This window comes from Pongo pygmaeus, chromosome 7 (genome assembly GCF_028885625.2).
Source record: "Pongo pygmaeus isolate AG05252 chromosome 7, NHGRI_mPonPyg2-v2.0_pri, whole genome shotgun sequence".
Classification (NCBI taxonomy): domain Eukaryota; kingdom Metazoa; phylum Chordata; class Mammalia; order Primates; family Hominidae; genus Pongo; species Pongo pygmaeus.
In genome coordinates, this window is record NC_072380.2 from 112679548 (window position 1) to 112703780 (window position 24233).

Here is a 24233-nt window from a genome sequence, read left to right on the forward strand (position 1 = left end):
TGGCATTACTCTTAACTAAGACCTAGTTTTCTTCCCCTTCTGGGCATACACAAGATAGTACTTTTCAGCCTCTTTGTGATTGGTCGGGGCCATGTGACCACTTCTGCCAGTACGGTTTAGGTAAAAGTGATGTGTCACTTCTGAGCCAAAGTGTGCAAGATCTGGCCCCAAAACCTCCCTGATCTTTTCCCTTGCTACAGTGACAAGGCTTCATGTTGCAGTCAGTGCAGTTACAAGATGACTGGCTCTGTCAGCCTCATTCTTTGAATGCTGGTTTCAAGCAGGGTTCTGCCAGTCCACATTGGACACACAGAATGAACAAGCTTATGCTTTTCTTGTTAAGCCACTGAGATTTTTATTGTTTGTAACTATATCCAAACACTTAACCTCTCAGTCTGCTTCTGTATCTCTTCCTTCTTCAGCCTTTGAATCTTTCCTGAGCTTCGACCTGTAAAGCCAACTTCAGACTGTTCATCTCTACACAGGTGTCTCACAGAAACTGTAACTATACATGCCCTGAATGGAACTCGCTGTTCCCTGAAACTCAGGCTTCACTTATCCCATAGTTCCACAGAAGGTACCAGCACTCACACCCTGGCCTAAGAAACCTGGGCTTCTAAACTTTCCTTGCTCTCAGTCCTCACATCTGATATTTCATACTGGCAGACATTTCATTACACAAACATGGCACACTCACCCAAGATTAACTGCGTTTGCACAGGATGTCTTACCACATTGTTTTGGTGTTTTTGAGTTTACTTGTCTGATATAAAATATCTGGTTCCGCTCTGTTTCCCATAGTGCTCAGCAAAATGCCTGGCATAATAGATTCAGTGAGTTATTCACTGAATGAATGATGTCTTAGTAATTTTATATTTGTGGGTACATATATTACCTAAAGTATTTGAGTGGAATGTCAGCACTTGTTATGTCTAATTGGTTTGCTGTAAATTGTGCATCTGGAAGGAGAAAAGTCTCAAAAATAATTCTATACAGTTTTTTTTTTTTAATCATGAAAGCATGTTGGATTTGGTCATGCCTTTTCAGCATCAATTGTTGGATCATGTATGCAATTCTTTACTTTTTCTGTTAACGAGGTATGTTGGCACTGATTGATTTTCTAATGCTGAACTAGCTTTGTATTCCTGGGATAAATCCCACTTGGCCATGGTGTATAATCCATTCAGTATGCTGTTGAATCTGTTTGCTAGTATTTTGTTGAGACTGCAAAGTGATGGATATATTGAGAATTTGATATTTGTCAGGAAAGCTTCAAAGACATGGAGCTTTTAAGCTTAACCTTTTCATTTCCACTTCTTATGCATCTTAGTGAAAACTCCCTCCAAGTTGTGGTGCCTATTAGGAGTAGTATACTGTTCACTAGAGGCCTCCCAGGAAGTAGTTCAGAAGGCTTGATTCTATGTTATGTGCAGAGATTAAGCATGAGTTATGGCACAGCATGTTGTTAAAGTGATTTCAAATATATTTTCTTATAGTTACTTTCCTAACACATGGGTTTTGCTCTCTAGGAAGAGAATGGAGCAGTGTGTAGCTGGAATTTGTTTTACTTTCCTATTAGCCTGTAGGTACCACTCAGACCAAAAGGACTCCCTAAAAACTGATGTGCAAGTCACAGAATTCTCCTGCCTGACCTCTATCAAGGGATGTCTGTAAGGAGAAATCTATCTCTAGAGTACTATGAATTTTGTCACGTTTATAGGTTTTTTGCTTGTTTTTAGAGACAGGGTCTCAGCTCTGTTGCTCAGGTTGGAGTGCAGTGACATAATCATGGCTCACTGCAGCCTCATCCTCCTGGACTCAAGCAGTCCTTCTGCCTCATCCTCCTGAATAGCTGGGTCTACGGGCATACACCACCATGTCCGGCTATTTTTTTTTTTTTTTTAAAGTAGAGACAGGGTCTCATTATGTTACCCAGGTTGGTCTCAAACTCCTGGCCTCAAGCGATCCTCCTGCTTCAGCCTCCCCAATGCTGGGATTACAGGCATGAGCCACCACACCCAGCCGAGTTTATAGGTTTTGATGCCTTTTGCCAAAAATCAAAGAGGTGGCTGAAAGTCAATTGATATCAGAAGAATCAATGAAAAGCAAGAGACTAACTCTCAGCAGCTCTCCTTTTCCTCTGGGAAACTGTTTAAGAGCACAGACTTTGGCATCAGATACACCTGGAATCAAATCCCAGCTCTACTTAGGAGCTGTATGACCTTGCAGTCTTCAGGTTTCTCGTCTGCAAAATGGGGTATCTTCCTACCATTTGGGGTTGCTGGTTTATGTGGTTCATGTAAAATGCCTTTTATTTGATAAGCACCTTATCTTTCCTTCCATGTGTATAACTGCTTTCTTCTTTTAAGTATAATATCATCTATGTGTTAGAAAAATGTAAGAAACCTCTTTTCAAATAGTATGGACACCTTAATAGTTATTTACTGGAGAAGAGGCACACATTAAGATCCCTCCAATAGAAATATTAATATAGACAGAAATGGCTAGTCTTGGACCTCTAGTGTCATCTCCTGGAAATTAATCATGGTACAACAGCCAAGAGGTTACCCCACAACTTGAGCTACAGAGAATGTTTGCAATAGCATCTTTATTTTCCAATCTGTCATTGTTTTGAGAATGAACCAATACGCAAATGGTTGTACGTCCAGAGTCTGGTATAGGCTAATGGATGCTTAGTAAAGTTTGCTGAATGAATGAATCCAGAGGACATTGCCCTATTGGTGTTCTTGTCTCCAGAGTTCAGATTAGGAAGTTCCTATTACAGAAATGTTTACAATGACACTCTATTTCTCAAACAGTTGTTCTTGAAATGTTTGCACAGAGTCACTTGAGAATCTTACAGTCTAGGGGGTTGGACATCTAAAAATCTCTCTTATGATACATAGGGAAGTTAGAATTTATGATCTATGGCATAGAAGCTGAGGATGCAATAATTAACATCTGAATTGCATAAGCACTGCCAGTGAATGACACTATTTATGATGCTCTGAATTAAGTATTGTGGGGGATAAACTTTTAAAAAGATAGCCCCTGCTTTTAATGAGCTCATACTTCATTTGGAAAAAACTGTCAATAACACGAAGTGCAAGAGACTCTCCTAGGAGAAAACAGCATCAATGAAATGTTCAAGTGTTAAAGGTATTAAAAGGGCCAAATAGGGTTACTCAAGAACATTTCAGGAAGAGGTAAAACCTGAGCCATGTTTTGAAATAGACTCAGGTCAATGAGAAGGGAGAGCTCAGTGTGACTGGATTACTTTACTGTAGAATTTCCAGTACCACATTGCACAAGGAAGGAACTTGGTAAGAAAAATTCTGCCACTGCAGGTATGCTTCACAGTGCAGGAAACAGCAGACAGGAGACTTATGAAGCAACCGGAATTAATATTCTATTTTTAATAGTGACCCAAATTCAAAAATAGCCTAAAATTTAATCTTACTACCTGCCATTAGATCTCTTTTGTATCAGTTTCCCATCTGTAAAATAGGACCAATTTATTTTTATTTTTAAAAAGGAGGTCAGAATGTCTCTTTTGTATCAGCTGTTTTTTGTTCTTTTTTGTTGTGTTTGAGATGCAGTCCTGCTCTGTCACCCAGGCTGGAGTGCAGTGGCACGACCTCGGCTCACTGCAACCTCTGCCTCCCAGGTTAAAGTAATTCTCCTGCCTCAGCCTCCCAAGTATCTGGGATTACAGGTGTGCACCACTTCGCCCAGCTAATTTTTGTATTTTTAGTAGAGATGGAGTTTCATCATGTTGGACAGGCTGGTCTTGAACTTCTGACCTTAAGTGATCCATCTGCCTCAGCCTCCCAAACTGCTGTGCTGGAATTACAGGCATGAGCCACTGCGCCCGGCAAAATAAGACCAATTACTTTCTGTAATTAAGCAGTGGATTGGGATGACTATTTCAATAAACATAATTTTGATCCTAATTCATACTTGTGCTAAAACAAGGGCAAAGATTTTGTTTGTTAGGGTGGCTACAATAAAAAAAAGGGTGGACAATAACAAGTATTGGTGAGGATGTGGAGAAATTAAAAACTGCATACACTGCTGATGGGAATGTAAAATGGCGCAGCTGCTTTGGAAAAGTTTGGCAGCTCCTCAAAAACTTAAACAGAGAGTTGCCATTTTGATCCAATAATTCTGCAACCCCTATTACTGAAAGTAGAAAACATATGTTCACACAAAAACTTGTACACAAACGTTCATAGCAGTTCTACTCATAATAGCCAAAAAGTGGAAACCACCCAAATGTCCATTAACTAAATAATGAATAGATTTTTTTTATAAGGACAGAGTTTCGCCATGCTGGCCAGGCTGATCTTGAATTCCTGACAGATGATCTGCCTGCCACGGCCTCCCAAAGTGCCAGGATTACAGGCGTGAGCCACCGCACCCGGCCTCTATAGGCTTTTCTGTGTAGGCCTTCTATAGGCTGAGGCAGGAGAACTGCTTGAACCTGGGAGGCGGAAGTTGCAGTGATCTGAGATCAAGCCACTGCACTCCAGCCTGGGTGACAGAGCGAGGCTCTAACTTAAAAAAAAAAAAAAAAAAAAAAAAGTCTATAGAATCTACAAGAAAACTACTAAAATTAATGTAATTTACAAGGTCATAGGATTCAGGATCAATATACAAAAAACTATTTCTATATACTAGTAATGAATGTAATCATAAATTGATATCTTTAAGAGATCTGTACACTGAAAACTACAAAGCATTTCTGAATATTATTCAGCCATAAAAAAGAATGAGGTAGTGATACATGCTATCCCTTGGATGAACTTTGAAAGTAGTAAGTGAAAGAAGCTGGACACAAAAGGCCACATTTTATTATTCCATTTATGTGAAATGTCTGGAATGGACAAACCCATAGTAAATTAGTAGATGCCAGGGACTGAGAGGAATGGGAAGTGGGAACTGACTACTAATGGGTAAAGGGTTCCTTCTGGGATGATGAAAATGTTCTGCAGTCAGATATTAGTAACAGTTGTACAACCTTGTAAAAACACTGAATTGTACACTTTAAAATGTGAATTATGCGAACTGCATCTCAATTGTGAAAAATGAACGAAGTGGGGTGGGGGGAAGCAAATCACCCAAGGTAGTGAATAACTTAGAGGCAAACTCTGGGGTTTTCCAGTCAATCCTGATAAGGCCACGTACTTGAGTTTAAGAACTTGCCAGGAGGAATAAAAACTGAGGAAGACTGAAAGACTACCTCCACCCCATGACTGAAAACAAGGTAAAGATGTTCTCTTACCCTTCCTATTTAACATTGTACTGGAGGTTGAAACCAGTGCAATAAGGGGTTAAAATGTTATAAAAGGCATCCAGATTGGAAAAGAAGAAGTAACCTTTCTTTATTTGCAGACACAATTATCTATATAGAAAAGCCAATAGAGGCTGGGTACGGTGGCGCAAGCCTGTAATCCCAGCACTTTGGGAGGCCGAGGCAGGCGGATCATCTGAGGTCAGGAATTCATCAGCCTGGCCAACATGGTGAAACTCTGTATTTAAAAAAAAAAAAAAACCACAAAAATTAGCTAGGTGTGGTGGTGCACACCTGTAATCCTAGCTACTCTGGAGGCTGAGGCAGGAGAACTGCTTGAACCCGGGAGACGGAAGTTGCAGTGATCTGAGATCAAGACACTGCACTCCAGCCTGGGCGACAGAGTGAGGCTCCAACTTAAAAAAAAAAAAAAAAAAGTCTATAGAATCTACAAAAAAACTACTAAAATTAATGTGATTGACAAGGTCGTAGGATTCAAGATCAATATACAAAAATCTATTTTATTTCTATATACTAGTAATGAATGTAATCATAAATTGATATTTTTAAGAGATCTGTACACTGAAAACTACAAAGCATTGTTGAAATTAAAAAACTAAAAGATAGATATACTGTATTCATGAATAGGAAGACTTGATATTGTTAAGATGCCAGTTTTCCTCATATTGATAAATAGGTATCAGTGGCGTTTCAGTCAAAATCCCAGCAGACTTTTTGGTAGAAATCTAGAAATGTATTCTAGTGTAAACACAGTATTCAAATCACTGGGAAAAGGAAAGATTATTTAAAAAATAGTGCCATCACAAATGGCTTTCTATCTGGAAGAAAGTAAAACTGGACCTTTATATTACACTAAATGCTAAGATAAATTGAAGATAGATTTTAAAAAATATGAAAAATTTAAAATCTCACTACAAACTACCAAAAGAGACTATAAGTACAATTTAGAAAGAGAGGAGAGCTTAATCATGACCAGAAGGTCTAAAATATTACAATTAAAGACACACAACAGGTTTCATATTGCAGAAAAAAAATGTAAAGAGTATGTGGAAACCCTGAAATATCTGCAACTTTTCTGTAAATCTAAAAATATTCAAAAATTAAAAGTTTATTTAAGGATAAAATAGAATGCACACACAACGCTAATAAAAGGCAAATGACATATCTGGAGAAAAATACAAGAGTCAAACTATTAACAGCTATTGTATAAAAAATATATTTATTTTCATTTTTTAAATTTTATTTTTCTGAAATGGAGTCTTGCTCTGTTGCCCAGGCTGGAGTGCAGTGGCGTGATCTCAGCTCACCGTAACCTCTGCCTCCCAGGTTCAAGCTATTCTCCTGCCTCAGCCTCTCAAGTAGCTGGGATTATAGGTGTGAGCCACCGCACCCGGCCCTATTTTCATTTTTATTTATTAACAGAGATGGGGTTTTGCTATGTTGCCCAGGCTAGTCTTGAACTCCTGGCCTCAAGCAATCCTCCTGCCTCAGCCTCCCAAAGTGAGCCACTGCACCTGGCCAAAATACCTTTCAAACTGACAAGAAAACAATAAAAAAAAAAAATAGGCAAAGGATATAAGAGCCAATTTAGAGAACAGCAAATTCAAATACCATCTTCCAGCCCCTAGGCCAAAAAAAAAAAAAAAAAAAGCACAAAAAGATGTACACATTTACTAGCCAGGAAAATGTAACATTAGATAATAGACATTACTTTACACCAAACAGTTTAAAAGTTTGTAAAGCTCTAATACCTATTGTTAGTAGAATGCAGGGAAGGGAAAAGGGAACTCATGTATTGTTAGCAAATTGTAAATTGTGACAGCCTTTTTTGAGAGACAATCTGGTAACCTTTTAAAAATTCAACAGACATGGACTTTAACCTAGCCAGTTGATTTCCTTGAATCTATCTCCCATACTTAGAAGTACCAGAATATAAGGACGTAATTATTAGAATGTTTTTTGCAGTGTTTTGTATTGAGGAAAGAAACAACAAATAACAAAGTGAATGCTCATCAATATGAGAATGTCTGAATAACTGCAGCACATCTATACTACAGAATTCTTATGCAGCCATTAAAAAGAATGAATTGGAGTTATACAGTTGACTTGGACAGATTTCCCAAAGATATTACTGAGAAAAAATCAAGAAAATTAATGTATATATGCATTGTGTGTGACTATGAACATGGAGAAAACTGGCATCACACACATTTTGTTATTTGCACTGGTTATGGGGGAAGATAATGAGGGAAGGAGGCAGAGAAGAGAAGGGGAGAACAAAACACAAAAAGAAGGCAAGGAAAAAAGGATAGGGAAATAATTTGTTTGTGTACATTTTATTTAAGCTTTCAATAGAAAGTCTCTAAAACATCAGTTCATGATACCTTTAAGGCAACTGTGATTTCCTTATCTAGTTGAAAGTACTACATTTTCTTTAAACAAGCAAAAAAAGCAACAAAAAGCCCCCAAAAGCAAAATTAAAATGCCTTGGCTATATTAACCCTGAAAATTAGGTTCCAATGGCTGTCATACATGATAGAATATTTGTAAACTAACGTATTTGGTATAAAACCTTGTTAAAAGTTAACTGTCTTTTCAGCCACTGTATTGCTTCAAACAACTTATTTTACTGTACAATATTATGAAGTGACTGGTTATCAACTCTGAATTGAGTCCAGAAACATCCTCATTCCCTTTGCTCAGTTGTTCTTCTGTCCCATCAGAATTTCCTCTTCATATATATAAATACTATAAGTATAGGAAAAATAAAAGGAGAGACAAGGTCCCTGCCCGTATGAGACTAGAGTTCCTTTAAGATTTGTTCTCCTAATATCTTGACTACAGAATTAATAATCTGGAGGTATTAACACCTGGAACACATGGTGTTATGTATGTCTATATTTTACCTCCATGCAGGACAAAAAGTGGCAGAAATATGTGATCCAATGCTATTTAGGCAAAAGGCTGGAAAGAAAAAAAAAAAAAGCAAAAGCAAGACTATCTTGTCACCAGCCAGCCCACACATTCTAGAATTAGTCCACTCTTACAGAGCAAAGAGACTGCCTTATCTTACTGCTCATATAGATGAAAATGAGCTGCTTACTAACCCTGAAAACCTGGCTCTCTCTTGTACTAAAAAACAAACAATTCAAGCGCAGACAACCTTAATAGCAATTTCTACCAAACATTCAACGAAGACATCATTCCAATCTTACATACTTGATCACTGAAGTTTGCCCCAGGTTAACATTTGAAGAATCAAATTCACCACATTAACATATTAAAGTAATCACAATTATATGGCAGATGCTCCCCTCACAAAATAAACAGCCAATAAAATTCAACGTATTTTCCAAGGTAAAAACTCTTGGCAAACTAGGAGTTAGAAGATAATTTACAAAATTCAATAAAGGATATCCTATAAATATATCTGTGGCAAATAATAGCTGAAATGATGAAAAGTTTCCCTTTGAGGTTATTAACAAATCAACAATGCCCCCTATAACCACTGCTATTCAGAAGTATACACTAGAAGTCCCAGCCAGTGCAAAAGGCCAGAAAAATAAATAAATGATGCAATGATCTAAGAGAAAAAAACCAAAACAATGGGAATCCCACCTCTACCACTTAGCAGCTGTGCAACTCCAGGCAAATTACTTAATATCTCTGTGCCTCAGTTGCCTCCATCTGTAATGAAGACAGTTAATACCTCCTTCACAGAGTTGTTCTGAGGAAAAAGTATTTTATTTTGAACCAACTCTAATGATAATTAAGACTTTAATATATAATTTGATATACAATTACCTTTTGCATCTTTCTAAATTATATGACCCCTATTCACTGTTCAAGGTAAACCCAATATTACTTTTTAATTTAACTTTTAAGTTCAGGGGTACATGTGCAGGTTTGTTATATAAGTAAACTTGATAAATTTTTCTTTTATTATTTTTTATGTTTGCTTTTCCGTAAGTTACTATTTTAAAAGTGCTTGGAAAGTATTTCACACTTCAAAGCACTGTAAAAATGTTTAATACAAACATTCACAAGTGATAATTGTACAGTGATATCCCAAAGAATCTGGAGATAAACTATTGGAATTAAAAGAGTAAGATTCACCAGATACAAAACTGTTATACAAAATCAATGGCATTTCTGTATACTATTAGTTACAAACAGAAAATGAGGCTGGGCGTGGTGGCTTACGCCTGTAATCCCAGCATTTTGGGAGGACGAAGCAGGTGGACCACTGGAGGTCAGGAGTTTGAGACCAGCCTGGCTAACATAATGAAACCCTTTCTCTACTAAAAATACAAGAAATTAGCTGGGCATGGTGGTGGGATGCCTGTAATCCCAGCTACTCGGGAGGCTGAGGCAGGAGAAACGCTTGAACCCAGGAGGCAGAGGTTGCAGTGAGCTGAGATCGCACCAGTGCACTCCAGTCTGGGCAACAAGAGTGAAACTGTCTCAAAAAGAAAGAAAGAAAATGACATTTTAAAAATATACCGTTATTATAGGATAAAAAATATCAAGTACCTGGGAATGAAATTTAACAAAAGATGTAAAAGAATTCTATAGGGATAATTATAGATTTAATGTAATCCCAATCAAAATTAGCGAAACACAACAAGGTTATTCTAATATGTTTATGGAAATGTAAAGTGCCGAGGACAGTCAAGACACCATCCAAGGAAAAATCAGTGGCAGACTTGCCCTATTAGATCGCAAACTCGGATTCCAAGACTGATGTCTAAATTGTCCAATAACTCACCTTGGAGATGTTTCTGAAATGCTCATTCACCAGGTATGTTTTTACATGGTTCATTTCCTTTAGATCTTGGCACAAATGTCTTCCAAACAGAGACTTTTCCTGTTTTGCCCTGTATAAAACAGTACTGCTTCCCCAAAACCCCAGTCACTCTTACTGTGCCCACCTCGAATTTTTCATAGCAACCATCATCTGGTTATTTTACATCCGGTTCCATTATTTGAAGCTACATGCATATGTTTATTATTTTTGTATCCTCCAAATTCTAATATAAGCCCTCTGAAGCCAGGGCGTTTGTTTATTTGGTACTATGCTGTATTTCCAGCATCTACTTTGTTGAATGAATAAATTGGTAGAAGTCACAAAAATTCTGACTAGCATATGATGTACAGTGATCCAATTTGAACTAAATTTTAAAACTGCAAACCTTTTCATATCCATCTATTAAATGATAGCCACCCTAAATAACATAACTCTCCCCAAGTTTAAAATACTATTTTTGGCATCCAAAAATCAACCAGTATGTAAACACTGGCTGTTAAGCAATGATATCTTATGCTCTAGTGAAGGAAATAAATGAAACAACAAATCCATTAAAAGGAACCATATGAAATGTAGCCTTGAGAAAAGAATTTTTTCCTTAGATCCAAATACAGACTAGAATCTGTAAGAAGCATGATGACTCTGAATGGAAAGACAAAATAATCTATGGAGCAGGAATTTCTTTTGCTCATGTCACGTAGCAATTAATAGCTCTGACGTTTTTCAACACATACTTTATCCTTTGGTGATTTGTCTATATGTTTACCTAGATAACAGGCTAGGGAAAGTCTTACATGTTTACATTACACAATTTCCAGCAAAAATAAGTTAGGAGTGGTGGATTATGTGCATTTAATATAAAAAGCTAACTAAGTGCTCTGAAGCTGAAAATTTGTACAATGAAGTGAATCTACCAGTTAAATTGGTGGTCTACATAATCAACAGTAGGATATAATATTATAATCTTTGTATTTCTTTTCTCTCATTACTAGATGATTTTTCCAACAGGCTTTAAAGTACAAAGAGTTTTAACAAGATTTCAGTGGGTTAAGGTTTATTTTGAATACCCTGGAGGTTATCTCTTGTTCGAGGCTAGCCCAGAGTTGAGCTCCAGGGAAAACTGGCTTGGTCCTAAATTAATCCAACTTTGAAGGATCCAGGAGACAAGGAATTTCTGAAGCTAGTTGAAAGATCCAGGAGACAAGGAATTTTTGAAGCTAGTTTTAAGGTGAGACTGAAGTGGTACTGGTGGGGAATATCACCAGAAGTAGGTGTAGGGTGAATTAATGCACCAGCCTCCTATAGGGCACTATTTTTGCTGTGTTCCTCTGAAGATCATTTAGCTTTCCATTTCATCTTCAGCCTTTTAAAGAAATGTCAAGAAGGCAGTCAACATATTCATAAGATTTTGGCCGAGCATGGTGGTTCACACCAGTAATCCCAGGACTTTGGGAGGCCGAGGTGGGTGGATCACTTGAGCTCAGGAGTTTGTGACCACCCTGGGCAACATGGCGAAACCTCATCTCTACTAAAACACACAAAAAATTTAGCCGGGCGTGGTAATGTTTGCCTGTAATCCCAGCTACTTGGGAGGCTGAGGCACGAGAATTGCTTGAGCCCAGGAGGCGGAGGTTGCAGTGAGCTGAGATCGCACCACTGTACTTCAGGCTTGGGCTACAAAGTGAGACTCCATCTCAAAAAAAAAAAAAAAAAAAGATTATGTTCATGAAGTATTAACTATATACCAGGGAAACAGAAAAACCATCTATGCATTTTATAGAGGCTACAAGAATAGAAAGCATCTGATTACAATCAGCTTGAATTTAAATGGCTCCAGTTTCATAATCTAATGTTGCTAGAATAGAATCTCTTAAAATAGTCTTATAAGATCTTTTTACTTTTTTCTCCTTTTCCCAAGTTAGCTGATCTTTCCACTTTTCTAAGATGAGGATTTATAATACTGATTTCTCTTCACAATTTAATGATAGATATATTTACTCAAGTTAAATTCAACCAATTTACTCAAAAAAACTATGTTGATGTATACAGCATCTTTTTTTCTGGTGGGAAGGCAGGAATTAGGAAAAAAGGGTAGTTTCTAACACTGTTGAAAAGTTCAGCAAATGCTTCCCTTTGAGTTGAGACCAGAAGGCAGAATAATCACAATGGCTTGCAATATTTATGAATACTACCACATGGCCAATGAATATTCTCATTCTTATTAAACAAAAAACACTTGTGCACACACCAGAAGGCAGCAATACATTAGTATTTACATTTATTTAACATATGCAGTTTACACACTCATTATTAAACAAAATTGGAATGCAAACAAATATACAAATACCATAAGCATTATCAAATAAAATAATTGGCACTAGTGTTGTAAGCATATTAATGGACCTGGTAGGGAAAAGTGATGGAAGAAGACTGCAGCCCATGGCATTTTTCTTTTTACCAAAAGAAAACGCTCAGTAGCACCATAATGGTAATACTTAAAAGAAATACATAAGATAGAACATTTTAACTGCTATCATTGAGGTTAACCTGCTTTTATTTAAGTGAATTATACAGGAAATTAACAGTACAGGCAGTATTTTGGCCAACTTCTGCTTATGTCAGCTGAACATTGTCCATAAACAAAAGCAAAAGAAAATAATGCTAATCATACATGGACCTTTTGTACTTGGTACAAGTTCTGCACCGTGCTTTGATTTCATGGTTGGAGAAGATACGCATGTGTTAAAAACTGAGGTTATGTAAAGTTATTCACTAAAGCCTGAGTGTGTCTTTGGTAGGCTAATACTTTTTCAGCATTATTAATCACATTCATGTTTATCTATTTCCTGTATTTTTATATATAATCCAAGGTGACCAGAGAAGACATGGAAAACAACACAGCAAAATCCTCAAATAACTAGGCCATTAAAACCTAGTCGATCCCAAAGGCACCAAGAATCAATGGGGTACAAACTTCCCCTTAGAGAAAGGTGGATTTTTTGTAATACTTATAACCTAATGGGACTTTATTTTGTAGTTTTATATATCTTATTTGTTGCTGTCATATGCTTAATTACTTACCTTTACATTTTTTCCTCTAAGATGGCATCAACAGTAAACAAGATAGAGTACCAGGTATTTCTATTTCAAAGTTGTGCAAAAACTGCCACAATCTTGCTCAAAGTGTCTAAGTATCCAAATGGTAGCAAATGAGCTGCATTAAGCTTTATATAACCACATTGCATATGAAGAAAAAAAATGAAATTTATGCCGATATAAATAGAAATGTTACAGAGTATCATATACTGAGAGTAACCTATGCAGTTCTTTTAAACTTATCTCTTAGTGGTTTCAATAAAATATCACTAACCACTTATCCCTAAAGCCTCAAGTTTTCTTCATTTGAATGCTGTAGAATTGCATTAGTATTTTATATTGATTATATAAATTAAGACCAATTTCTATCTAAGTATGCGCTTCAAGCAATGTTTTGTGGCAAACACACAAAACATGCTTTGCTCTTCAAATTTATTATCCTTAAAATAATGCACTTTTAAAGCCTTCACTTCATAGTTTGGTAACTAAGATCCACATGACACACAATGCCTTGCTGAACACAGAAAATGTATCTGCATTATGATAATGAAACCCAGCTTTTGCTGGTAACCTGAAACTTAAGCAGTCACATGTAGTCCAACCAGCTCCAAACACGGTTGTACAGTGGTAATTATTCTGCAGCATTTATGGGCCTAAATTTCAGTCTGAATTGCAACTTTTAATTCCATTGTCTGATGTGAGTGGTTGTTATTTGTTTCTTTTAGTGCATCACCAAAATATAAATCAACATTAGGTTTTATTCCATTGTTACCATGTTCTTCAGCAATATGATTCAACTGTGGAACTTCTGAACAGGAAGCAGTTTGGGTAACCACAGAAATGCTACACTGATGTGGGGAATTTTCCAGACGGTCATTTTCTACCTCAGGAAGAATGTTAACAGTAGCAAAGCGGGTGTGATAATCACTGGAACCATGACTACAAGAAGTTTTCATGCTTTCTAGGTCAGAACAACTAAATTCAGAAAAATGACTAGAGTGGGAATCTGCTACAGAAGGCATACTGTCACTGAGGGATGGAGCCTCAAATTCACTTGAGTTCGTGCTTTGTTGTTCTAACAACTGTGCATCCATGTCCTCTCTCGTCTCATTTATCTTCATGTTACCCTTTTTCCTCAATTTACCACTTTTTGATTTTTTCCCTGCTGTTGCTTCTTTGGACCACTTGGTGGCACTAGATTTACCTTCAGGCAAGCCACTGGATGAACCACCAGCATGACTTCGGGTGGCACTGCCATCATCCACACTACTGCTTCCACTGTTGTGCCTGAATTTGGATGGCTTTGACTCAATATCTACTTGCACCTCCATACTGTTGCCTTCTCTGAAATATAAGAGTAACAAATACAAACACAATTGCTGACTTCTTTTTGTTCAGATGACTGGGGGAAGGGTTTCTATGTGGAAAATTCAGACTATATATAAGCTATGAGAACATCTTAACGCAGGACACGTTCTACTTAAAAAACGTACTTGATATAAGAGAACTCTTTATAATGCTTCAATGTTTTAAAATAGTAGTGGATACATTTATTGCTTATGCTGTTCTAGACACTATGCTACCTTTTTTTAAAGAAGGAAAAAGAGCCTTAAATTTATTGAAGTAAATATTTCCAAGAGTGGCATTTGACAAGTTTGGCTTGCATTTGAAGTTTTGTCTGTTTTCTGTTTTCTAGTTTCCTGGAATGTTCAGGAGAAACTCATCTTCTCCAGCCTTACCATTGTGTTATGTGCAGACAGAACAAAATAAAATTTATATGACTAAAAAAAAAAAAAAAAAAAAAAAAAGAACAGCTTTATTCAGATATAATTCCCGTTTAAAGTGTACAATTCAGTGATTTTTAGTTGTGATCAGAGCTGTGCAACCATCACCACTACCTAACTTCACAACATTTTCATGATCCTAAAAAGGGACCTTGCATCCATTAGTAGTTAGTTACCATTCTTCCCTTTCCCAGCCCTTGACAACCACAAATCCACTTTATGATCTATACAGATTTGCCTACTCTGGACAGCTCACTGTTTCCTTTTCTCAGAGAACTTAATAGTTGGTAGCCACTTTTCACTGGTAATTTCTCTAATGATAGGAATTATTCCTTTAAAATTAATTTAAAAAATACTTTCGATTTTATAACAGTTTTTTCCTTACTTGTCCAATGGGATGTAGGAATTCAGAATGGATCCTGCCATTGCTTTGGTGCTGGCATTATCACTAACTGTTCCCAAGCTGACTGTGCCAGATTCTCCACTTAGACTGTACCGTTCTTTCTGTACATCTGCTTGTACTTCCAACCTTAAAGGGGGGGTATGAAATCACCAAAATTATATTTAATATCAGCACTACTGTAATATGTATCTTTAAATAATTCAGTTAAGAACCCTAGTAACCAGAAGCTATTTTAGGAACCATTATTTTTTATTTCCTTTTATTTAATTTAAATTCTACTGCAGCACACTGCATAGTACCAGCCATCCAAATAAAATGGGAAAAATCAGCTGTCTGCCAAGTAAAGTGGCAATGAAATAACACAAAAAAGACACAAAGGATTTTCACTTAAATGTACTCCATTATTCTCACTCAGCATATGGCACTTTGTAACGTTTCAATGCAAAACACAAAGTTAGAATACATTATTAAACATGACAGACCAATGAATCCAAAAATCCTGGGCATCTATATTAAAAAATGACTCTCTAAATAACACCTGCCTTTTAATACTTTATTTATTTATATATATTTTTAGAGACAGGGTCTCGTTATGTTGCCCAGGCTGGTCTCAAACTCCTGGCCTCAAGCTATCCTCCCATCCTGGCCTCCCAAAGTGCTGGGATTATAGGTATGAGCCGCTGAGCCCAACCAACATTTGCCTTTTTAAAAAGACGTAATATATACCACTATAACTTAAGAGTTTGTATTTAAAATGCAAATTACCTAAAAATATGTCTAATTTATCTTTTAATTCATGTATTCTCCCCTACATTTAAAAAAAGCAAGGCTAATAAGCCTAAGTGAAAAATAGTGAATTAAAGAGAAACAGGGGAAGATAATTTTCCTACTTATCTATACGGCTATTGATAAAAGACTTGGTGAGAACAAACTAAGCAAGCATTAATACATAAAAGGACCCTAGCCGATTATCCCGGTCCCAGTTCACACATTCCTGGATGTCCTGACTCCACCTGTTTCCCAGGACTCAGCCAAAGTCCCATCTCCTAATATCCGGCTGTTGCTACCCACAGAGGTAAGATCTAGGCTTAAGTATTGCCTTTGCTTCAATGTCTACTGAAGCAGCTGTAGCAATGATTTATAATATAAAATGTGACAAGGACAGTGAAAAAATTGGCAGAATGTTATTCCTTAGACTTAGAAATCTACCACCAAATTTCTTTTTTCTTTTTTTTTTTGAGACAGGGTCTCACTGTCACTCAGGTTGGAGTTCAGTGGTGTGATCTTGGCTGACTGCAACCTCCAACTCCCAGGCTCAAGTGATCCTCCTACCTCAGCCTCCCGACCAGCTGAGACTACAGGTGCATACCACCAAATCCACCTAATTTTTTATATTTTTTTTAGTAGAGATGGGGTTTCGCCATGTTGCCCAGGCTGGTCTCGAACTCCTGAGCTCAGGCAATCCACCTGCTTTGGCTTCCCAACGTGCTGGGATTACAGGCGTGAGCCACTGCACCTGGCCCCAAATTTCATTTTTAACATTACTATTTTGAACCTCGACATAGTAGGGTTATATACAATCATCATGCTTTATGTTCAAAATTCTCACCTAATTAATATTTTGTAGTTACCAGAAGGCAGAACCAAACCAAACCAAAACACACACCTGTTAAAACAGTTTACCATGGCACTTCCTGACAGACTCCCCGTTATACTGGCTCCAGCTAGTGCCATGGTGCTGGCCGTTTCGCTCAGGTTGTCTCGGATGGCTCCTATTCGATCCATGTGGCTTCCACTTGCACTCAAACTGCCAGTCAGCCCACCAACACTTCCCTCCCCTATGCTCGGGTTGTGTCTTGCTTCTGCTACTGATGTTGTGTCTAAATGCAAATATTCCAAAGAAACTAAGTAAGTATGATTATCAATTTTCTCCTTCTTAAATTCCTCCATGATTTCAGAGAGGACGTTATATAAGGTATAAAATATACGCAAACATGGAAAAATATTTTTTTTCAGGCTAGTCCACTAGAAGCAGTGGGAATAGAGCCGACGATTTTAAATGGTCACTAGTTTCTTTTTTCAAAAACCCAGGTTTAGGAATTCTATAAAGAATATGATTGTTAAAAAATATAGCTGACTTTAGAGGAAAATTATGTGACAGTTTTCATTAAGGGTGTCATTTAAAGAGCTTATTATTCTCTAGGTCAGTAAGAATAGGCTAAAAGTTGATTTCTAGATATATGCCACAGTTCTGTCTACAAGCTATTATTAAGATCTGATAACACTATGTTCCAATTTTACAGTACCTCTCACACATTTTGTATTGAAGGAGTCATTTATTTGCACCAACATTTGAGTTCCTATTATATACCCAATCACATGGTGATAAATGCTATGAGGAAAAATACAAGAGAGTAAAGGGAGGAGAGTGATGAGAAGTGCATGTACATACATGTCTGTGAGCCACTTTATATGATGTGATGACAGAAGGCCTCTTTGATAAGGTAATACTTGTAGAGACAAATGAAGTAAAACAGTGAGTCACGAAATTTTCTAGGGAGAGTATTCCAGGCAGAGAACTGCCAGTTTAAAAGCCTAGAAGTAGGAGCATGCTTGGCACCCTCAAAAATCAAGTGAGAGTGGTATAAAATAGGAGGGTAACAAGAGATGAGCTCAGAGACATAGTTGGGGCAGATCATGTGGGGCCTTTTGGGCTACGATAAGGACTTTGGATTTTCTTCCCCAGTACAGTTAGAAGCCACTGGGGAAGTTTTGGGCATAAGAAAGTCATAATCTGATAGGGTTTAGACATGTGGCTAAGGCTGCACTATGGACTAGTGAATAGAAGCTGAGAAGCTGATACAGCAGTTAAGAGGCTATTACAATAGCCCAGGAAAGAGGATAGTAGCTTGGACTAAGGGAAGGACAATGAAGAGAGTAAGAAGTGGTTGGATTATGGCTAAATATTGAAGGAAGCAGCAGAATTTGCTGACAGATCAATCAGATGTAGGACAAGAGGGAAAAGAGGGAGGCATTGTAAGTGAAGGTTTTTGGCCCAAGCAACAGGAGGAATGGAGAAGCTACTTATTGAGTTAAGGAGGATGGAGGGAAGAAGAGATTTTAGAGCAAAGAATTTGGCTGTAGACAAGTTAAGCTTGAAATTCTTGTTAGACACTCAAGTGCAGATTAAAGAGGAAAGTTAGACAAGCAAGTTTGAAGTTCAGGGGAGAGGTCAGTCTATGTATTATTTAACAGATGAGATTAGGGCAAAAGTGTAGATACATAAGAGAAGAATTCTGAGAACTGAGCTCTGGGGAACAAACATTTAGACGTCAGAAGAGGAAAATGAACCAGCAAAGATTAATGAGACGGACTGGCCAGGAAATATGGTAAGAAGTGGTTTCCCATAAGAAAAGTGAAGTATTTCAAGAAGGGTAGAGTCTCTACCATGTCAGATATACTGTTACATTAAGATGAGGACCAAGAACTGACCACTGTATTAGGTTACGTGGAGGCCACTGGTGACTCTGCTTCAGTGAATAGCAGAAATAAAATTCTGGAGTGGTAGGGACAAAAATCTGATTGAGGCCAATTCAAGAGAAAATAAGAGGTAAGAAAGTAGGCATTATCTTTACACATCTGCCTAATTATTTCCCTATGACAAATTTCTAAAACAAGAATTGCTAGAATATAGAACATGCACTTTTTAAAAAAGGTTTATTGACATACTCCTATAGGCAATCTATGAAGGCTTTTTTATTCTTCTTAATCTTTGCTCGTTACTGTTCTAATTCACATTTCTTTGAACAACATTGATTTGAAGATATTTTTGAATTACTGGTCATCCGTATTTCTTTTATTAACTGTATTCCTCTTCATATCCTTTACTTAGTTATTTGTAATGTTTCAGGCAAAATTTAAGATGAAAAGTTTATGATTTCTAAGACATTATATTCCAATTAGAGGTCAGGTACCCAGAATTACCCCCACCTCTTTCATCCATACACTCCTCCTTGGCAGTTTATTCACTGATGTACTTCTGAATGAATACTATTAGGCCTAGTAAAAGGATGAAAATGGAAATTCTGACTTGCATGTTATCTCTGGCCTCCCCACTACTTACACTGTTAATAAGCACATTTTCTCCCTTTGCTTAAAGGACTTACCTACAGCTGTGTTAGTTCCACCAACATTTATATCATTTTCATCATCAAATTCAATCCTAACTCCTTTTCCATTGCCTGCTGAGACTCCACAACCTCCGCTTCGACAAAGAGAAATTGGAACAACGCCATAGACATAAGCTAACATAATAGGAACACCAATACCTAAAGAGAAATTAAATCAGTCATTACAAACAACAACAACAAAATAACTCACAGAAACATGAGTTTTAGAAAGTCTTTTCAAGAGAGTCATACAGAGAAAAGTGCCAGGGTTCTGAAGAGTTGGCTGGAACATTTGCCAAAAGTAGATTTACCCAGTTGTTAAGCAAATTCAAGGTTCCCAGCCTTTCAGGTAATGCACATAAGGGGAAAAAGAGAGAGATGTAAACTTTTTTCTTTTGAAGTGCCAGGCCTCTGAACTGTACTTGGGGTGGAGTGGGGAGGAAGGGTATCAGCCACTAACAATTTACCAACTACTTTAAGGCTAGGCTCTTGAATCTGTAATACTTTCAACCAAGACTTACTGCAGGCTCAATTTAAATTGTCCTCAAATTAAAAAACAATTTTAAAAAAAAATCCTTCCGCAAAACTTTAACTCCATAAAATTGCAGGTAATTAGTACTTTTCAGCATTTTCTTACCTACAGTCACTGCAGCTACTACTGGAGACACGATTACAGACAACGTTACACCACCTGCTATGGCCAAATTCCGTTTGTGCTTTGAAACATCCTTGCCTTCATAGCGATTGTGAATCTTGAATTAATAAAAATAGGGGTGGGGGATTAAAGAGAAAATACATTACAATTTAACTTAGTTGAAAAAGACCTATACTTGCTAAAGTGATTTTTCATAAAAGTTCGTAGCTGAGTATCTTAGTTCAAGGTAAACCTACTAGTGTCCTTAAACTATTAGTATATTCTCACAAATAATTTGCTCCTTATTAATAATTTGCTTAAGACAGTGATTTAATGGATTTTACTTTGTGCTTAAAAGTTTTGAGTAAAAGTCGTCTTTATAATTTTAATCAAAAGTAGTATAATTATGTATTGAGCAAAGAGGAAGAAATTAAGATTATTATTTTCAACACAGTTATGAGTTACATGGTTCACCAACAGGATATTTCCAGCATTCTAAAGGTTTCTTTCTAAAGAAGATTCTCTAAATGGTAAAAATTGGGTTCCAGGGAAGGTTTCTTTTTAAAAATTGACCTCAAAAAGCAGTTCTAATAAACAAGTATGAATAAACAGTATTATTTTTTTCTCAGATCCTTTTTATGAAGACAACTATTGACAAATGACTCAAATTCCAGGGCTCTCATTTATAGCTCAAAGTAAATGGCAGAGAAAGAAAAAAGATGATAAATAATGGCTACCAGAGGACAGGATTGAATTCACTCAGCAATCTCTGTACAGGACAGGTGTTAATAAGTAGAATTTGATATCATCATAGAAGTGGTGATTAAAAAGTGGCCTGTGAAATTATATGAACTTTGAGATCTTTATTTTCATGGTTTGCAAGGGCTAATACAGCACATTTTCCCCCTCTGTTCCAAGACAAATTCAAAACAGCCTCAAAAGTATGGGGACTCCCTAAAATAAAATGACTTATAAACAATATTACAGATGGGACTTATAAAATAATCTATTATTACGTGGTATAATAATATCTTTGGCCTTTGGAGGGCTGTAAAGTACAATGAGTGTTGTGGAAAACAGTAGAAAGGTTGGGGTGGGAGGTGGGTGATGCATGTATGGGACAAGAAACCTTTCTATTTCCTAGTCAGAATCCTATTTCCCAGCATTGACTAGAGGTTCCTTGTCAATGAGCCTCCTCACTTCCCTACACAGTCCATGCAGGCAGAGATGACAGACCTTCCCAAGGTACCTTTCATTATCCTTCAGCACTGCAGCTAATTCCTGCTCCTCCCCACTCCCATTCCTGGGAAACTCAGCACTGACGAAGAGAAAAGGCACAACTGATGGAGCAGACTTGCAAAGGCAGGCTGCCAAGAGAAAGGAGTCTTCTGGAAAATTTTTCAGCCTCAAGCACCAATGTTCGATTAGTGATCACATCATCCCACTATTTCTGGTTCAACTTAATGTTGCTGTTTACTATTTTTTGCCACATTCTCTACTTTTTATTGTTAAGTGAAGGCTCAGCTTTTGGGTACTTTATTGACTTAGTAGGTTTTCCTGGGCTGGTTGGGATCCCAAAGCACCACAGAATATTGTTTCAATGGAAAACTAATTCATTCATTTACAACCCTTTGGGTACATGTTTGAAAAAAGGAGATCTGTAACTGTACCCTATGACCTGAACAATGAGGTAAATAATCTCTTCTCTATAAATGATTTATAGGTACATGTGGTACAACAGTCTCTCTTTCCCTTCTAAGTATCTGAATAGTTTTGTTTTCAGCAAAGCCTTGCTTTGAATGACTACATGAAAAATTACAATCAGCTACTATATTTTGAAATTTTTTATTTTTTCTCTCTCTCTTTCTTTGGAAATAGGGTCTCTCTGTGTCGCTCAGACTAGAGTGCAGTGGCACGATCACAGCTCACTGTAGCCTCAACCTCACAGGCTCAGTCAATCCTCCCACCCCAGCTTCCTTAATGGCGGGGGCTACAGGCATGCACCACCACTTCCAGCTGATTATTTAATTTTTTGTAGAGACAAGGTGTCACACTGTGTTGCCCAGGCTGGTCTCAAACTCCTGGATTAATGCAATCCTCCCTCCTCACCCTCCCCAAGTGTTAGGATTACAGGCGTGAGCCACCACACATGGCCCAACATTTTTTAAAGTCCAGGTTTACTCACTTAAAACCTTCGGAAATAAATATGTGGCTTATAAATATGTTTGTCATCAGCCCCAAAACTAATTTTTAAGAAATAGTATATATTATTTTTCTGATTATAAAATGTATGTTGAATATAAAAAATTCAGCTGTTTTACAGAAGAGGATCAACCTTATTCCCAGTCGGGTCCCAGAAGTTAGAAACAGAAATAAAGGAAACAAAAGGAAACAGATCTGACTCAACGTAAGAATTTTGTAACAATTAGTAGCCATTTTACAACAGAATGGATTGCTTCATGAGTTGGTGGTTTCCCAATGACTGAGTTCCCAAATAGCTAATGAAACTTAATCAGGGAACTTATATTAAGAATTCATGCATCTGAGTTCAAATCTCAGCTCTGCTTCTTTGTGTGTAACTGAAGATATATTACATAAACTTTCCTAAATCTCAATATTTTAACACACAGAGACCGAAATATCGAGGTTGCTGCTGGGTTAAAATGAATAAAAGTACATACAACACCTATGACACAGTATGACAACCTTTAGATCCTTTTTTTATTTTAGAGATAGGATCTTGCTCTATCACCCAGGCTGGAGTGAAGTGGCATGATCACAGCTCACTGCAGCCTCCACTTCCCCATCTCAAGCAATCCTCCCACCTCAGCCTCCCAAGTAGCTGGGACTACAGGTGCACACTACCATGCCCAGATAATTTTTAAATTTTTTGGAGAAATGGGGTCTCACTATGTTGTCCAGGCTGGTCTTGAACTCCCAGCCTCAAGTGATCCTTCTGCCTCAGCGTCCCAAAGTGCTACGATGACAGGAGTGAGCCACCACAGCTTGTAGTTCTTTTTTTTTTTTTTTTTTGAGATGGAGTTTTGCTCTTGTTGCCTAGGCTGGAGTGCAATGGTGCAATCTCAGCTCACTGCAACCTCCACCTCCCAGGTTCAAGTGATTCTCCTGCTTCAGCCTCCCGAGTCTGGGATTATAGGCACCTGCCACCATGCCTGGCTAATTTTTTCTGTATTTTTAGTAGAGATGGGGTTTCACCATATTGGCCAGGCTGGTCTTGAACTCCTGACCTCAGGTGATCCACCAGCCTCAGCCTCCCAAAGTGCTAAGATTACAGGGGTGAGGCACCACACCCGGCCTGTTAGTTCCCTTTGTAAAAATTGCTATCCTTTGTTCTGCTTGGGTACAAGGTTGGGATTAATTTCTTTTTATTTTTTAAAAAAAGTTTTAATTTTTTTGATCTTCTTGGATACCAAAGAAAATTTTTTTTTTCTTTTAGCTATATCCTACTGAAAGTTACTTCTCAATCCAGAGATTCTATTAATTTAGGCAACAACAGACTTCTTAGGACCTCATAAATTATCCCATTAACAATTAACAAAAGAACTATTTGCTTAGCTAATGAAATATAATTCATCAATTAGAGGCCAGTGGCAGTCACTGGTGTTTGGACTTTCACAAGATTGTTATAATTTGCAAAATAGTGTATTTATTAAGAGCAGTAATCCAGAAAAAAAGCTTTGAACTGCAGCAGAAATAATTCAAGAACTGGCTAATTATTCTTTGCCTGAGGGCATGTGTTATTTAGCTATTAACTTTCATTAAAAAGATCTCATAGACCTGACCTTACAAGGATATACCTATGAGAAAAATCTCAGGTGGGTATCCTTCAATATTTTATACTCAAAGTTTTATAATACAAACATACTAAAATTATCAGATTCAGAACATTTTAAAGCAAGTCTGCTTTATACGTATTTATATATGCTTGCCAAACACTAAAAATTTATGAAAAAAGAGTTAACTGTTTTATACTGAAGAAACTAAAGATACCCTTTGTCTAAAAAA

At 37.2% G+C, this 24233-nt stretch overlaps 1 protein-coding gene across 8 annotated transcripts in view; it reads right to left on the reverse strand.

The window, feature by feature from the left end:
- RNF19A (ring finger protein 19A, RBR E3 ubiquitin protein ligase) overlaps positions 1 to 24233 on the reverse strand; it is a 117145-nt gene that overhangs the window by 50661 nt on the left and 42251 nt on the right. For 4 of the 8 annotated variants that reach the window (XR_008504062.2, XM_054497649.2, XM_054497651.2 and 1 more), the window contains exons 6-10: positions 20211 to 20325; positions 19571 to 19732; positions 17071 to 17284; positions 15387 to 15530; positions 14422 to 14561 (exon numbers count right to left, since the gene is read on the reverse strand). Coding sequence is in view for 7 of the 8 variants with exons in the window: in XM_054497649.2 (XP_054353624.1) it covers positions 14422 to 14561; positions 15387 to 15530; positions 17071 to 17284; positions 19571 to 19732; positions 20211 to 20325 (775 nt within the window). In the remaining variant the exon portion in view is untranslated. Of the gene's footprint in view, positions 1 to 11147; positions 11815 to 12382; positions 14562 to 15386; positions 15531 to 17070; positions 17285 to 19570; positions 19733 to 20210; positions 20326 to 24233 lie in introns of those variants that run through there. The other 4 variants (XM_054497647.2, XM_054497648.2, XM_054497645.2 and 1 more) reach the window with 2 other exon arrangements.